Source organism: Microcaecilia unicolor, chromosome 6, assembly GCF_901765095.1.
Source record: "Microcaecilia unicolor chromosome 6, aMicUni1.1, whole genome shotgun sequence".
Classification (NCBI taxonomy): domain Eukaryota; kingdom Metazoa; phylum Chordata; class Amphibia; order Gymnophiona; family Siphonopidae; genus Microcaecilia; species Microcaecilia unicolor.
The window spans coordinates 98501794-98519693 of NC_044036.1; the positions used below are offsets into that span (position 1 = coordinate 98501794).

Below are 17900 nucleotides of genomic sequence, written 5' to 3' on the forward strand. Positions count from 1 at the left end.
CAGAAAGGCCCTATAGAGTTATTCATTCAAATACTTGCTAAACAGACATGTTTTCAGTACTTTACGAAACTTTAACTAACTAGAAAGTATACGAACTTGTACCAGTATGGAATTCCACAATTTGCTAGCTTGAAAAGAAAAGGAGCCATCATGGATTCTCTTAAAGCGAACATTTTTAACTGATGGAAATCCCAACAATAGAGCAGAAATGAGAATTTTGATCTTAAAACTGGGTAAGCTATTAATTGTGGAAGAAATAAAGAACAGTTCCCCTGCAATATATACTAAATACAACACAGGCAATCTTAAAAACTATCTATGCAGAGACTGGCAACCAATGCAGATTTCTAAGCAATTCTATAAGTGGGTGATGACTCCAAGTACCCCCCAGCAATGTGGTAAAAACCTATTCTATAATGGCATCTATGCACCTAGATTCTGTTATAGAATATTATCATAACCCCGCATTGGCATGCTGTATACATATCACTGAAGGAAAACTCTCAAGACAATATAAGGTTTTACCTGGACAGTTTCTAACCTCTTCAATGCAGAATCGGGATCCACATCTGTCTTCTGTGAGACATCCTCTACTATCTCTTTGCAGCAACTGGGGAGAGGAGAAGAACAAGCTCAAGGACCGTGGTATGGAGGAAAAGGGGTAGAGGAGAAGGGAAATGGGGACAAAAATGCAGCAAACTGAATAAGTTCAATAGGAACCAATGAGGCTGTCTTCTACTCCTGCTTATCTGACAAGAAGCAAGACATCCAGAGAGCAATTCTATAAAGGACACCAACATTTAGGTGCCAAAATACAGTGCATTGACCCAGTAGTGTCCCTTGGTCGACTGCCACCCAGGGCGGATCGCCACTGCGCACCCCCCGGCGCAGCATTGTCCCCCCCCCAGGTGCAACACAACACCCCCCAGGGGCAGCATCACCTCCAAGCCCCCCCCCCCCAATGTACATTGTTCTTACCTCCTGGGGTGCTAGGAGCAGCTGTGCAGCTGTCGGATCTACCAGTTCCCTGCTCACGTTGCCCTGGAACAGGAAGTAACATCAGAGGGAGCAGGGAACCGGCGGAGCCGACAGCCACGCAGCTGCTCCCTGCACCCCTCCTGCGGACTGCCCCACTCTCAGTACACCACTGCATTGACCATGAATTCTATAATGGCATCTGGGAGCCCAGATTCCATTAAAGAATACTTGCACAGTGTAAGTCTACATTTACACACCAAAATTAAGGGGTGAATCTCTTCATAAAGGCCAAGGGGTCCCAATTTTTGAGAGGGCGATTTTAGTGCACGCCCCCAGCCCTGCCCCACTCTGCCTTGACTCCACCTATTCTACATGGCTCCGCCCTCTGACACACCTCAATCCCACAGCCATTTCAGAAAATATTTTATTTAATAGCCTAATTAATATCCTTTTCAATTAGCTTTCAGAGGCCAAAACCTCCTGCCTCAAGTCAGGTCAGGACAGTATAATGCTGTTATGGTATCCTCTCATGACCTGAGGAAGGAAGTGCTCGTCTCTGAAGGCTAATCAAAAGTGTTTTAAAAATCAGTGAAGGTATCACCTTATTTTCTATTTTGTGTTTTATTTGCATTAACACAGCTACCTAAATTAAAAATACAATTATTTTCTGTACCTTTGCTGTCTGGCCATTTACTTTTTCTAATTGTATTGGTTCCAGTCTCTTGATTCTGCATTCCTTTGTCTTCTCTTAACTCTCTTGCCAGGGTTTCCTGTCCATTTGTCATTTTCTCTCCTCTTTGTTTTCTTCAATTTATTTTTCTGCCTCGCTCTCTGTCCACATTTAATTCATTCTTACTATACATTCTTTAATTTCCCTCTTTTTACTTCATCTACCTATGGCTTTTCATCTTTTCCTCACTTTTGTTCTCCCCATGCCCCTTCTTCTTATTCTCCAGTCTTTCACTAACTCTATCCTCTCACCCTTTCCATCCAGAATCTCCCTTCTTTCTCTTCCCATCCTTCCAGTGTCTCCCCCTCTCTCTCTGCATCCTTCCATCCAGCGTCTCCTCTTTCTCTCCCTAGCCTTCCATCCATTGTCATCCCTCTTTCTCTCCTACCCTTCCATCCATTGTCATCCCTCTTTCTCTCTCCATCCTTCCACCCATTACCCTCTCCCAATCCTTCCGTCCATTGTCTCCCTCTCCTTCCATCCATTGTCTCCCTCTATCTCCCCTTCCTTCTAGACAGTTCTCTCTCTCAACCCTTTTCCATTCAGCATGTCCTCTCTCTCTCCATCCTTCCAGTGTCTTTGCTCTTTCCCTCCCTACCCTTCCATCCAGCGTCTTCCCTCTTTCTGCCCCCTCCTTCTCCCTCCTTTCATCCAGCATTTCTATGTCTGACAGCTAGGGTCTCCCCCAGTTTCTCCCCAGCAGCTTCTCTTTCTCTCTCCTGCCCATGTCCCCTCTTTCTCTCCCCATCTTTCCACTCATCTCCCTCTCTCTGTACTCCTCTTCCATCCAGCATCTCTTTTCTTTTCTCTCTCTCTCCTCCAGCGTCCTCACTCCCCTACCCTTTCCAGCCATGTTTCTCTCTCCCTCCGGACCTCTTTACAGCAGTACTGACACAAGAACAAAAAGAAGCGCGGGGCTGCAGCAGCCTTCAGGCATGCGCTGTCGGCTCTGCCGGTCCTCTGACCACAGAACGGGAAATTGACGTCAGCGGGGGCAGAGGATGGCAGCGCCAACAGTGTATGCCTGAAGGCTGCTGTGGCCCCACGCTTCTTTTTGTTCTTATGCTGGCAGTGGAGAGAAGCGGTGGCAGCAGTTCCGGCTCAGCGCTGCGCTTGTTCCTGCCGCTGCTCAACAGAAGTGGCGGCAGCAGAGGAATTCAGTGGGAGACTTTTCCCCTTTGGCGGGAGTGTGGGAGATGACCTGTCAAAGCAGGAGTCTCCCGCTGAATGCGGGAGACTTGGCAGGTACAGTGGTGGAAATAAGTATTTGATCCCTTGCTGATTTTGTAAGTTTGCCCACTGACAAAGACATGAGCAGCCCATAATTGAAGGGTAGGTTATTGGTAACAGTGAGAGATAGCACATCACAAATTAAATCCGGAAGATCACATTGTGGAAAGTATATGAATTTATTTGCATTCTGCAGAGGGAAATAAGTATTTAATCCCTCTGGCAAACAAGACCTAATACTTGGTGGCAAAACCCTTGTTGGCAAGCACAGCGGTCAGACGTCTTCTGTAGTTGATGATGAGGTTTGCACACATGTCAGGAGGAATTTTGGTCCACTCCTCTTTGCAGATCATCTCTAAATCATTAAGAGTTCTGGGCTGTCGCTTGGCAACTCGCAGCTTCAGCTCCCTCCATAAGTTTTCAATGGGATTAAGGTCTGGTGACTGGCTAGGCCACTCCATGACCCTAATGTGCTTCTTCCTGAGCCACTCCTTTGTTGCCTTGGCTGTATGTTTTGGGTCATTGTCGTGCTGGAAGACCCAGCCACGACCCATTTTTAAGGCCCTGGCGGAGGGAAGGAGGTTGTCACTCAGAATTGTACGGTACATGGCCCCATCCATTCTCCCATTGATGCGGTGAAGTAGTCCTGTGCCCTTAGCAGAGAAACACCCCCAAAACATAACATTTCCACCTCCATGCTTGACAGTGGGGACGGTGTTCTTTGGGTCATAGGCAGCATTTCTCTTCCTCCAAACACGGCGAGTTGAGTTCATGCCAAAGAGCTCAATTTTTGTCTCATCTGACCACAGCACCTTCTCCCAATCACTCTCGGCATCATCCAGGTGTTCACTGGCAAACTTCAGACGGGCCGTCACATGTGCCTTCCGGAGCAGGGGGACCTTGCGGGCACTGCAGGATTGCAATCCGTTATGTCGTAATGTGTTACCAATGGTTTTCGTGGTGACAGTGGTCCCAGCTGCCTTGAGATCATTGACAAGTTCCCCCCTTGTAGTTGTAGGCTGATTTCTAACCTTCCTCATGATCAAGGATACCCCACGAGGTGAGATTTTGCGTGGAGCCCCAGATCTTTGTCGATTGACAGTCATTTTGTACTTCTTCCATTTTCTTACTATGGCACCAACAGTTGTCTCCTTCTCGCCCAGCGTCTTACTGATGGTTTTGTAGCCCATTCCAGCCTTGTGCAGGTGTATGATCTTGTCCCTGACATCCTTAGACAGCTCCTTGTTCTTGGCCATTTTGTAGAGGTTAGAGTCTGACTGATTCACTGAGTCTGTGGACAGGTGTCTTTCATACAGGTGACCATTGCCGACAGCTGTCTGTCATGCAGGTAACGAGTTGATTTGGAGCATCTACCTGGTCTGTAGGGGCCAGATCTCTTACTGGTTGGTGGGGGATCAAATACTTATTTCCCTCTGCAGAATGCAAATAAATTCATATACTTTCCACAATGTGATTTTCCGGATTTAATTTGTGATGTGCTATCTCTCACTGTTACCAATAACCTACCCTTCAATTATGGGCTGCTCATGTCTTTGTCAGTGGGCAAACTTACAAAATCAGCAAGGGATCAAATACTTATTTCCACCACTGTATGTAAAGGTGGATAATAAAGCCCAATAAATAATAAATGTGGGCTACCATTAAGATGTGTTATTTTACTGTTAACCCAGGTTTATTAGTAACTTGGTCTCATTGTTTAAAATGGGACCTTGCTAACATAGCAAGAGTTGTGGTAAAATAACCCATCTTAACGCTGATAACTACCCACTTATGTCACGACAATGGCAGGCATAAATATAGCACATAATTGGCCATATTCTACAATTGTTTATCATGCTCATGCCTTGCCCATGTGCCTCCCCCTCTGAAAGCCCGTTTACAGTTACACGCTATCCCGCGGATTCTATATAACATGACCAAAATTGTGTGTTTAAATCTGTTCCTATGATGATTTACTGGGATCCAAGATGGCGATTCGAGCAGACATGGCGAGGTGGAGCTCCTGAACACCAGCGAGTGGAGTTGTTTTTGGAAACTTTCCCCGTGCTGGAAATGGGGAAAAGGAAGGGGAAACCCAAGACACCTACCTTCTCGGGCTTGGTGGAAGCCCCAACCACCAGACAATCCACCCTGGAGAATTTTGGGGTCCATACACTGGGACAGAGGACAAATGCCTCGATGGAACCCGCAACCTCGGAGGCGGACCGCAGCGTGGAAGGCGTTTCGCCAAGTCCACAACCAGACGCAGCTCCTCCAAGACCAGGAAGTAACTACGTGTCGACGGGGTTACAGCATGGAGAAGCGCCCAAGAGTCAGTTTTCCCTAACTGTGAGAGGAGGACCCGTCGCGGTATCGACCCCTGGAAGGTTGTCAACTGAAGAGGGTCAAAGTTTTTTTGTTCTCTTCTCCTGCTCCCTGGAATGTTACTTCTAGAGAAAATGAAGGTATAGTGAAACTGGCTGTAGTAACTATGGAATCATTATGGGATGCGATTCAGGGGGTGAATTCCTCCCTTCTTCAGTTATCTAATTCCTTTAGGAGAGAGATTACAGAATTGAAACAGATGTGCCAAACTCTGTCTAGCCAAACCGATAAGCATGGGGAAAAAATTACCTCACTAGAAGTTGAGGTTGTTCATTCACAGAGTTTTGCTGCTTCAGTAGTCAGGGACAGAGAGTTTCAAGTGCGTAAACTTTGGAAAATCAGGGAAGGAAAAACAATTTACGATTTTTAAATTTCCCCAAATCCTCTCTTATACCAGCCCTTGACATGCTGAAGAAATATTTTGGGGGAAATATTGGGAATTCCATCAGAAGGCTATCCGCCTACTGTCAGAGCCCACTATATTACAGAAACTTCCAGATCAGTGACTGAGGGGTCTCAACCCAATTTAAATCTGACTGAATTCCTAGAAAGCTCTCTGGAAGTAATAACGGAAAGGACAACCCTTCTAGTGACATTTGCCTTAGAGCCAGACAGAAATAATATTTTCCGCATGTACTTTCGTCATACGAATGCAGTTTTTTTAGGGTCTAAAATACAGGTTTTCCCAGATTTAGCAAGGGAAACACAAAAAAGAAGATCTGAATTTCTGGCTATTAAATCCAGAGTTCTTAATGTTGGTGGTTCCTTTGTTTTGAAATTTCCTTGCAGGTGTTTAGTGACTTTGAATTCAACTAATTAAGTTTTCTTTGACACTAAAAAACTGATAGAATTTGTTAATTCTAAAGAAGGTACTAGGGATGCCCTGGTCGCACCCAATAATTGATTAGCTGTATATCGGCTGTGTGTGTCAATTTGCCCACTGCTCTAGCGATGATTTATTTACTTTGTATGCTTTAATTTCCTTGTTCTTGGATCCAAATTATGTGGACAAAGTTGAAGTACTTGTTTTCTGAATATAATGATTTTTATTTCTTTTCTTGTAATCTTAAGTAGCGAAATTGCTGAAACATTTGTTATAAATGTAAAATAAAAAATATATAAATGGTAAATCCGTTCGTATTCTACATTTGCAAACTCAAATTAATTACTTAACAAGCCAATCAATGCCGATAATTGCCACTTAACATACAATTATTGACACTAACTGGCATTAATTAGAATTTACACGCACAGCTTGCTAAGCATATTCTGTAAAGTGGTGCAAGTAAATTCTAATGTGAGCTGCCAAAAAGGGGTATGGCCGTGGTTTGGAATGGGCAGGCTGTGGGTGTTCCGAAAATCTACGCAAAGGGTTATAGAATATACCTGCTCTGCGCCTAACTTAGGTGCCAGTATTTACACCAAGTTTTATTTGGCATAAATGGGCACATCTAGAGTTAGGCGCAGGCATGGCCGCTAGGCATAGTTTATAAACCCGCTAGGTGTATTCTATAAACCGTGCCTAGATTTATGTGCAGTTTATAGACTACGCCTAGGCAGAAATATTTTCAGCGCTGACTTTACAGGCGCCATATACAGAATCTAGTCCTATGTGACCCACACTCACAATATAGAATACCGCTGTGCATGCATATAGCACTTATGAGTGAGAATGTGATATTCACATGTGTAAGTGCTAGTAGTCAATAATCATTTCACGCACATAATACTTACATTAAGATGTTAAGGTACCAATGTCTTGGTACCATTCCAGAGGTGGATACATTTTCATGAGTTATTTTTTTGTTTTTTTAACATCATTGAATTCAGTTAGTTTTAGAATAATTGCATAGGCCATCTTTTCACCCTACTTGGACTACTGTAATTCTTTTTATTGCTCTCTAAGGGCCCTGTTTAATTATGGCCTCCACCATCTCTCTCAGAAAGCTGGCAAATGAGAACTCCTCTGGGGGAGAATTCCTCCTTTCCTGAGATGGAGAAAGGTCTGAAGGCAGACCAAGGGATCCCTCTTCCAACGGCTCCTCTGGTTCAAAATCAGACCCCAGAATAGTCAAGTACTCCTGATGGAATGTCTGAGTCTGTCTCTGCCTCACACCACTGGATTTTTGACCAAGCTCTGGGTGAGAGCACTGAGATATGGGTCCCCTCCTCCCCTGATGGGGAGGAAAGGAGTACTGAATCAGTCAATGCCAGCTTCAACTGCTAAGGAGGCACCAGCACCATTGAACGCCTGACAAAGAGAAAGCCTAGATCTCCAGAATAGGCTGGGGCAGCACCATAGCTAGTACTGATGCCCTCAATGCTTTGGTGCCATGCACCTTGAGAGTAGGCATTGGTAAAGGTGGGGCCAGTGCTGGTGTTGTGACAATCTGTGAAGATGTAAGAGCCAAATTGGAGGCAGGGTCCCAGCTTTGACTGGCGTATCAGCACTGCTTCCACGGAGGGGGAGCAGTCCTCATGGCAGCAACTCTTCTTGAGTATGCCCTGGAGCTCCTAGCACCATGCTTCAAGGACTGATGTTATTGTGCATCAAGTGAAGGTGAAGAAGAACCATCAAGGTCCCTCAGTGCCAACGAGTATGATGCAGAATCGTTGTGAGAACTCAGTGTTCGGCCCAATAATGCTCAATCCAAGTGGGCACTACATATGCCCGTCGAGGCAGAGGGAGACATCCTTGATATCAATGTCAGCTCCTGAAGCCATAGATGCGTTCAATGCCAATGGACCAGTCTTCGGCATCCCACAAAGTTTCTCATGCAGAACCTCTCGACTCTTTGTTCTCTTCTGCATTTGAGCTCAAAGTTGACATTGAGAGGACATGGTCAGGCTAGAGGCATGATAGGCACAAGTTGTGAGGATCAGTCATAGATATGGTCCTACTGCAGCCTCAGCACTTCTTAAACCCAATGGGAGGTTTCTGAGACATACCCTGAAAAATAGCCGAAGCGAAACTAAATGGTTCAATTGTGGAAAGGCTCTTTTTTTTTCTTTTAAAAGAAAAAAAAGGGTCCCAATTGGAAGCTCAGACCTAAGTAGGCCATGAGCTGTGGAAAAGTAAAGGAAAACTAGTAAAAAATAAAGGGAACCAGAAAAAACTAAAGAACAAAATGATCTTGTGCACTCAGGGAGAGAAAAATAGACAGGCCAGCAAAAGTGAAGAGAGAAAAGACACGTGACAGAAAGACATCCTTTCTGCTCTATGGATGACAAGCAACTGCAGGTCCTACACGAGATGGGCAGGTGGAAAGGAAAGCTTGCAGGGCCTGCCAAACGCTTCCAGAAGATGAAAGAACACTGGGAAGCATCCATACCAGGCTCTGTAGATGACATCACCCAACTATGAGGACATACTGTTCTGCTTGTACTCAGAGAATCAGTATTCTCCTCTGAGGGGGGAAAGTTATCAACATGGGCTACCATTAAGACAAGTTATTTTACTGTTAATCTCAGTTATTAGTAACCAGGTCTCACTGCATAAAATGGGACCTATGCTAAAATAGCATAAGTCAGTGGTAACAACCCCCCCCCATAAAAACATCATAATAGTAATCCACATTAATAACTTCCTCTCTGAACATCTAAAACAAATACTTTGTACTCTTGTACAATTTTTTGACATGCTGTGTGGATTGAAATGAAAATATGAAGGCACCTAAGTGCAGTGCAAACACTGAAGGGGGAGCATTTTCTATACTCTTGAAAATATACCCCAACAAGTAAAACATTTTCCCCCTTGAGTAAAAACATAAATTGGCAGCCAGCAGGATCTCTTACCTAATTATTAAAAGGGAGAATTGGTTTAGCTTTTTTGCCAATTGCTCAGCATCTCCCACCAGTTTTGTCTCAGTTGTCTGTGAAGTCTCTGCTTCCTCGGGATATTCTGAGGTAGTTGACTCTTCAGAGACCTCAGAGGTCAGGTACATCAACAAATCCACCACCCACTGGACCATGACTTTATGTAGATTGTTTAACTGGACAAGAACAAAACATCCCATGCATTAGATGTGAAGGACAAACTGTCCACCCTAGGGCAATAAATACATATAAGTACATAAGTAATGCCACACTGGGAAAAGACCAAGGGCCCATCGAGCCCAGCATCCTGTCCACGACAGCGGCCAATCCAGGCCAAGGGCACCTGGCAAGCTTCCCAAACGTACAAACATCATGAGGAGCCTAACATCATAGCACTTAAGTTGTAAAAATGGGATATGGTGGCTGAATTACAGCTGTGTTTTAGACTTAAAATTATTCTAGATGCTTTAAGATATTTTATTGAAGAGAACAATAAAGGGGCAATTCTACATCTTCACCTGCAGTTATGTGCACCAGTGTGTGTAAATGTATGAGAAAGCACCATTTAGGCACACAAGCACTAAGCATTATTTTGTAAGGGCATGAATAAATGGCTTAGCATGCAAACTGGGGCTGCCTACATTTAAATGCATCAATGCGAGTTTGTGCTAGTAATCTGTGACAGAATCTGGACATCTAGATGCTGTTATATAGAATAGGCTCTCCCCATGCTATATTTGGGTGCTACAATGGGTATTTCAGAAGTTATAAAACAGAGGAAAAAAATACACACAAAAACAAACGACAGCCAGCATAGTTAAATGGTACTATGGAAGAGGCTATTGAAGTCTAAAATATAATCCTGTTAAAAAAAAAAAATGAAAAGCAATTCCTAATAAGGAAATTAAGACAAATAGGAGGGGTTTAACAGGCCCCAGTAGCAATGGCTCCTCTAGATGTCTGAAACTCCAGTGAGGCATGATACTCCAACAACTAGCTGAAATAAAGTGCACTGTGAGGTAAAGGGCTAATTGCATTTTCAAATCTATATTGATGTTTCCCAGCCAAATTTAGCCAACACAAGAACTGGGTGCAGTTCACAGTGGGCAATATTCAAAGGGAAAGCAGTGCTGCACTGAGGGCTGTGTGAGCAGTGAAGCCAGACAGGCGCAAGGGAGGTAGGATGCCAAAATAGTTCCTTGTTCATTGTTTCTTGTCTTGGCCACAGAGCAGTTGGCAGGGGGGGGGGGGGGGGGCGCCAGGACACGTCGCACAAGGCGTAGTTCTGGCTCAGTACAGTCCTAATGGAAGGTATGCACAGACTTTCCTTTTGTAAAGTTTGCCTTCTTGCAGATGACACAAAGATAGCCAATAGAGTGGATACCCTAGAGGAAGTAGAAACCATAAGAAGCCATCTCCAATGTTGGAAGAATGGTCAAAGGCCTGGCAGAGTGATGCACTTGGGGTGCAGAAATCCACAAGAGAGGAGGGGAGAGATTGGTAAATTCAGCTCAGGAGAGGGAACAGAGGGTGATGGTGTCCTAGGATCTCAAGGTGACTAAACAAAGCGACAAGGCAGTGGCTGTGGCTAGAAGGATGCTAGGCTGCATAAAGAGGGGTATAACCAGCAGAAGAAAGGAGTGTTAATGCCCTTGTACAAGTCATTGGTGAGACCCCACTTGGAGTTTGTGTTCAATTTTGGAGAACGTATCTGGCTAAGGATGTAAAAAGACTTGAAGCAATTCAGAGAAAAGCAACAAAATAGTATGGGGTTTGCGTAGCAAGATGTAGGAGGAGAGACTTGCTGAAAATCTTTTAAGTCCCTTTGGAAACTGAAATTTATAAGATCCTTCTTTCACCCAATATCTTCAGGTTACTTGTACAGTCACTAGTCTTAACTCAACTTGATTACTGTAATTCCATTTACAATGGTTGCAAGATGGGCTTTTTAAAACTACTGCAAACTGCTCAAGATACTGCAGCTAGATTTCTTTTGAGTATCACATTTTGATAGAGCCTCGCCTTTAAGTTGCACTGGCTTCTCATAAAAACAAGAATTATATTTAAACTCTGTGTTTTCATCTTTCAAATATGATATGGTATAGCACCGGACTATATAAAACCACTGATTAAGCTTCCACTGCGCAATGCCTCGCCTAGTGCAAGGAACTACCTGAGACTACATTTTCTTTTTTTTTTTAATATTTTTATTAAAGTTTTTAAACAAGTATACTCATACAAATTGTGTGCATCAGATATTCAACATCTATGCAATGAGTGTATAACAATGAACAAGGTTTCACTACACTTTCTAAACTGCAGAAAGTGATTTACAGATCAGTTCACTCTGCCAATTTTACCTATCAGGGTGCCAAGTGGTGGAACTCTCTTTCAATGACAATTAGAAGTCAACAAAATTACTTGAAATTTCGCAAGGCTCTGAAATCTTCCCTTTTTGCTAAGTTCTTATTAAGGGATAATGACTCCATAGCTTAATCCAGTCTGTTGCCAAGTTCTACACATTTCCTGTACCCTTTACCTTTTTGCCTTGTATAAAATCTTTCTGAATTTATTCTTTTTTTTCTTTTTCATGTGTACTTTGTATTTAAAGTATGAATTACTCTGTATAAATGGTTTTTTTCTCTGATTGTAAGCCATACTGAACTCAAGATCATTTGGGATAATATGGGATGTAAATGTCATCAATCAATAAAAAAATAAGTGCAGTTGAGACATATAGACAGATAAGATGGGTAGAAAAAAAGTTGTTAGGATAAATAGATGGGTAGCTAAATTGAAGGCAAATTGGCTGACAGTTGAATAAGGTATGCAGAACTGGTCTTAGTTACAAGGTGTGTGGCAAGCTAGTCCAGATGCTCAGCAAGTCGATAGTCAGTTGTCCCATGAATTATGGTTTGGGAGAAGAGCCAGGCTTTCACCTGCCTTATGAAGTAAAGGTGGACTTAAGTGTTGCCCCTCTGGGAGTATGGGGGCTACTCCTGAGAGCTCGTTATTGGATATCACATTGTGCCATTTCTTTTGACAAGGGTACAGATGGTGATGCTCTTTGAGAGGGCCTTAACTGGTCTCAAAGGTGTGTAGAGGTCTAACTCTTTAGATACTCTGGCCCATTTTGTCTGAGGACCATGAAAATCAAAGATGGAGTTTTAGATTTGGATCTGTAAGGTACTATAGCCAGTGCAGTTTTTGCAGGAGGCTTGTGATGAGAACAAGCTACTTTCTTATCAGTCATTCTGCAGCATTCTGGAGTTGATGCAAACTCTTTTTGGTTTGACCAACAGGATGGATCACTATGATGAAACTCATCTTTTCAATAAATGGAGATATTTTGAAATTGCTGCAGATGATAGAACCAGTTTTTAAAGGTCGTTTGAATTTGTGAGATCAAAATGATGAATCTAGCAGTATACCAAGATTCCTGAACTAAGATTTTACAGAAAGTTCACACTTTCCAAGTGGTATTTTGAAGTCACATACCTGTCCACTGTCCTTAATAGTAAGAAGATGGAAACCAAACTTTGCGCAATTCAAATCAGAAAAGTAGCGAAGTAACTTTTGTACTTCAAAAAAGGGATGGAAGTAAATTGCACAGAACAAGCAGTTATCACCCTAACCTTCTCTGGACAGGCTGAATGGGCCACTATAATTACCTGCTATGATATCCTATTTTACTATGTAAAACCACACATCATGCCTCCCCCCCACCAAAATAAATGTTAGACAGATGCTTATACTACTGTGATAAATGAGCATATACTTAATTGATAATTACATACATGAGTTTGAATGAATATATTGAGTTTAGGTAAGCAGAGAGTCAACTGTCACAAATTTTTAGTGGTAAGGAAGAGACTCATCACCTTCACTGAATTTTTCACCACAAACTTATTCCTGACCTCCTACAAGTACATACTTCCTGGGTGAGGTAGACATCATCTTTCTCTGTTTCTGCTGTTGTGGCTAAAATCCACTGTTGAAGCATTTTAAAAACATCTCTGGGAGCCAACCTTAAAGGAAAACACAAATCAGATATCCAGTTAACATCACTCACAATCCCTTACTGAACTTCCAGATTCATGCTGCTCTCTTACAGGTCACGTCTCACACAAGCTACCAAGCTCAGTACTTTTTTCCTGTTTTTAAATTATAAGAGATATTAGGCCTTCTACAGTTCAAAGAACATAGGGAAGATGATTATTTCTGTAGATTTTCAACAGCAGTCTATATGTGGCAAAGGTACTGAAACACATGACACACATCTGACTGATCATTTATGTTGTTGGTTTACAGCTGCTACCAGGCACAGACTACAGTACAAGTCCAAAAATCCAGACTGTTCGGGGATTGAGTTAGGCCATATTTTCAGATTTTCTGCATTCTCAGGCAGAACCTTTAAAATCTCTTTTTGTCTCTCTTCCCCATCAAGCTTCTCTCTCGCTCTCTCTCTCTCTTTTCCCTATCCACCATCACCCCGTCTCTCTTTTCTTCCCATCCACCATGGCTTGTCGCTCTCCAGAGAAGTCTGGCTTACATTGATTGTCATAGTGCTTTGCTGGTCTCAACAAAACTGCTTGCTCCCTCTTCTAGAATCTATTTGTGCAACCTCAACTCAAGATTCCTAGCATTCAAAGCCTTAATAGCACAGATTCAGAGTACTCTTCTGCATCTCAATTTCAGTATCCTCTCTACAGTATTTCCTGACCCTCCCACTTACCCTCTTGTGCTGTCCTCCATTGGCTTCATAAACATAGCTGGAAAGACGCAGGCGCAGGACCATTTCCCTATGCGTATCGCTGCTAGGTTTGCCAGTCCCACCCCTGTGAAGTAAATGTCCGCATCAGAGGGAGTGGAACCGGGAGATCTAGGAGCTATGCGCATAGGAAAATGGTCCCGCACCTCTGTCTTTACAGCTGCATTTACTGTAAAAGGTTTGGATTTCAAAGAGTCTGAATTCTCAGGCGGTCGGGTTTCTTAGATTTAAAGGGCCAGATTCTCAGGTGGTCCAGATTTCTGGCACCCGGATTTTTGGACTTGTACTGTATTACTTTGAAGAGTGGTCTGAGGTTGAAAATAAGAATATCATATCTCCCTTACTGATCCATCTAGCTTGACATCTTGTTTATAGCAGGGACCAATCTAGATTGCTATTGGGTGGGTTTATTGTGGAAAAGTTATTTTTTATTAAGTTCAGACAAAATCAGTAACTTCATGGGCAGCTCAGTCCCTTTGGACCACCAGGGTGGTTTTTTTTCGATGTAGGGGGATGGGAGGGGGTAAGCTAGTGATCCCACTAGACCACCAAGGTTTTTGTGTTTTGGGGGTGGGTGCGGGCTTAGGTTTGACAGGTCTGGGAGAAAATCCCAGACCTGTCAAACCTCTTCCTCCCTCGCTAGCAAACCCTAACGCCAGCTTCGAGCTGGGTTTGCAGTGGGAGCAGCACCCTTGTTTGGCGCTCTGCCCACTGAGCATGAGGGAGGAATGCAGGAGACCCTTGTTTGCATGCAATTAGTGTTCAGAGCCGGCGAGTGTGTTATTACACACGCTTGCTGGCTCTGATCATTGGGCGGAAGCAAACACGGCCGCTAGTACGGGGCTGTTGGCCTCTACTGTCCACGTTTGCTTCTGATCATCGACCCAAAAAGGGCTAGAGTCTAAGCTTGTGCTGTCATGGTCACCATCACTACCATGGAACCTCTGCTGTTCCCCTGGAGTGTAAACAGGGCATCAATACTCACTATAACCCACTAAGAAAGGGGTTCTTAACCTATTTTGGTTCCCTAATCGATGAAACCCCCTTCCTCAACCAGGTGTCCACAAGTGACTACCGACTGCTACATGTCACTAATCTGTTATTTTAGCACATTAGCAGTTTGTGCTAAAATAAGATTATTTTTTTTTACAGTTCTCAGTGTTATTATTCCTATTTTAATAGATGTTCTGATTCAAATTCGATTTTCACTGTAATGTAAACTACTTCGCAATGCCTGCAGGAAAAGCGGTATATAAAGATAAATAAACCATAACTGTCCTAATAGCTGCCTTCACTCTGCCTTGACAGTTTCAATAAATTGCCTCAGATTTCAAGACCCTTCTCTGCACCCCATTTGACCTCTTTCCTTACCCCTTGGGTGCGAGGGCACTACTGGATAAGATCCCCTGCACTATGAGGATGAAAGTGGGATCCGTTGTTGAAACTTTTCACTTTTTTTTTTAATGCAACATCTTTTATTTAGTATTCAGGTTAATCTCATGCCCTACAGTTTTCAAAATGTGTTATCTCTGAGAATACTAGTTTGTCACAACAGCATTACCAGGACAAAGGTATACCACATCAACAACGCCTGAACAGGAAGACCATTAGTCATATCAACAGCACCAGGCATGAAATTTCATCTTAGCACAGCAATGGCTCGAGGGATAAAGCATTATCTTACCGTGTATGTGATTTTCCTTGCTTAAGGTCTGCTTCAGATTGAATAGTGCCTATAAGCTTTACTGTACTATCCACTTGGGCCATCCACTCAGGAAGCAACTGAGAGAAAGAGTGCCAGTCAGATTCCAGCAACTTGCGGGACCCATCCTTTTGTGCTTGTAGAGATGAGGACCACATTTCAAAGCTGCTGAACAAAGACATCAGACCATTGGCAACCCCTATGAAAGCAAGAAATGTATATTGTCCTGTCAGAGCAATAATTTATGTGCATTATTGTTTTGCATTATCAGTTCTGTATGCTTAGGCTTGGTCATGTGTTATGCTGTCACCTGACCTTATAGGAAAATTGCATTTATGCTCCCAACAAAAAAAATATACAACTAGGACTCAAGATTATGTTCTAACTTAAACTGCTCAATCATATAAATAGTGGATAAATATTCTGCCTACCTTTATAGTTGAGCAAAACACCCACACACTGGTCTCACTCTGCCCAACACTATCTGGATAGTGACACAATGGTCTGTTAGAATTTTCAGCAGCACTGTACTCATAGTAAACCACCAAAAATTCACAAATAAGCCACTTATCTATATAGTGACCCCTGCTGTACAGATCTCAGGCCACACATATTCTACAAACACTTCCAGTTCATTTGGCAGTGAGTTCCACAACTTTGGGGTAATTCCACATATAACCAAACCTAAACAAAAACTGAAATCTGGCATAGATTAAGTGAACAACCCCCTTTGGCACTTTGAACACCATAGTGTGAATCACCTCCTTTTCTAGGAGGTGAAACTTCTCCCGTCTACCTTCAGCCTTTACTTCCTCCGCTTTTCCAGACAGGATTGGGGGGGGGGGGGGAAGAAAGGAAGGAAGGAACACTGAGAACGAAGCTCAATATACTGAAATGAAAAGAAACAAAAAGCTAAGTGAAATTATATATGTAGGGAATGAATGAATGTTGGTTTATGCCTTATATGCTTTTGATAAGATTGCTGTGCTTCATTATTATAGAAATGATTTTTGAAATAAATAAATTTGTATTAAAATATAACGTTATGATTAATGTAAGAACTTTCTTTAAGATTGTTTGGATTTAATATTGAGGAAGTATTGTTTGATTAGATTCCTGAATAAGTATTGTTTCAAGTGCTAATATTGCCATTAGCGCATGGCCATTAAGAGATTAGTGTGTGAGCCCTCACTGCCACCCATTATATAGGCAGTAAGGGCTCATGCTCTAAGCACGCACTAATTGGTGAGTGCACGGCAATGTAACTGAGCTAACTGATTGGTGCAGAGCATGCTCACTCTCCACACCCCCAGACACACCCCCTGCACAAAAAATACATTTTATTTTTTTAACGTGTGGGTGTGCACGCACATGGTGAAATTACCATGGGACACCTCGGTTCACCTCACAGTATTGTTTACTACAGCTTTGTAAAAGGGCCCCTAAGAGACTAAAGATCAGAAACAAATACCTAGACAAAATGTAATGGTATTATTTAATAGAAGATGTTAATCCTTCTGCTCTAGAGATGACCTTCTCCTCTTCTTAGGATTTTGCAGGAGTGTAGTTGTTCCCCATTCCACCACACTAAAATAAGGCAGCAACTGTGTTAGTTATTATCCCTAATCCCTTTGAATCCTTGCTCTGGAGCAAGTGCCTCTGTGTTGCCAACGCTTGGGGGTATGACAGGCTGGTTCCTCATTCAGGATACTGCTTCAAGCATTGTAGAAGGGATCTCCCTGTAGATAAAGGTCAGAAGCGGGAGACTGGACCTAAGAAAATTTAGGACAGAGATGCCAGGGGGTGACACATCCCAAAGCTGGAGATTTACCACCACTATGCTGGAGACTGAAGGCCAATGAGTGAGGTTTTTCTTGCAGGCTCCAGGCAGGTCTAACACCAGTTCTGTCATGTGTACATTACAAAAACTAACATAGTCTAATCAATAAATAGACAACAAAATTCATTTTCTACCTTTGCTGTCTAGTCATTTTATTTTTCTAATTATGTTGGTCCCAATCTCTGGTTTCCACTTTCCTCTATCTTCTCTTAACTCTTTTGCCAACGTCTCCTTGTCCATTTGGCATTTCTTCTGTGTCCATGTTCACAATTCGACTGTGTTCCTGCGCCTATCTTTCTGTCATGTTGAGTTCTCTCCTCCTTCTGTATCTTTATTCTTGTCCTGTCCAGCAGCATCCCTCCATGCCACTATTCCCCGCCCCATGTCCAGCATCATATCTCTATGTCCCTATCCCTCCTCATGTTCAGCTTCTCCCCTTATTCCTCCT

At 42.9% G+C, this 17900-nt stretch overlaps 1 protein-coding gene across 2 annotated transcripts in view; it reads right to left on the bottom strand.

The window, feature by feature from the left end:
- The window catches only part of AXDND1 (axonemal dynein light chain domain containing 1), a 134163-nt gene that overhangs the window by 40763 nt on the left and 75500 nt on the right, over window positions 1-17900 (bottom strand). For both annotated transcript variants that reach the window (XM_030206601.1, XM_030206602.1), the window contains 4 exons: window positions 15595-15811; window positions 13074-13167; window positions 9119-9315; window positions 526-610 (listed from right to left, as the gene is read on the bottom strand). In XM_030206601.1, coding sequence (XP_030062461.1) covers window positions 526-610; window positions 9119-9315; window positions 13074-13167; window positions 15595-15811 — 593 coding nt within the window. The remainder of the gene's footprint in view (window positions 1-525; window positions 611-9118; window positions 9316-13073; window positions 13168-15594; window positions 15812-17900) is intronic.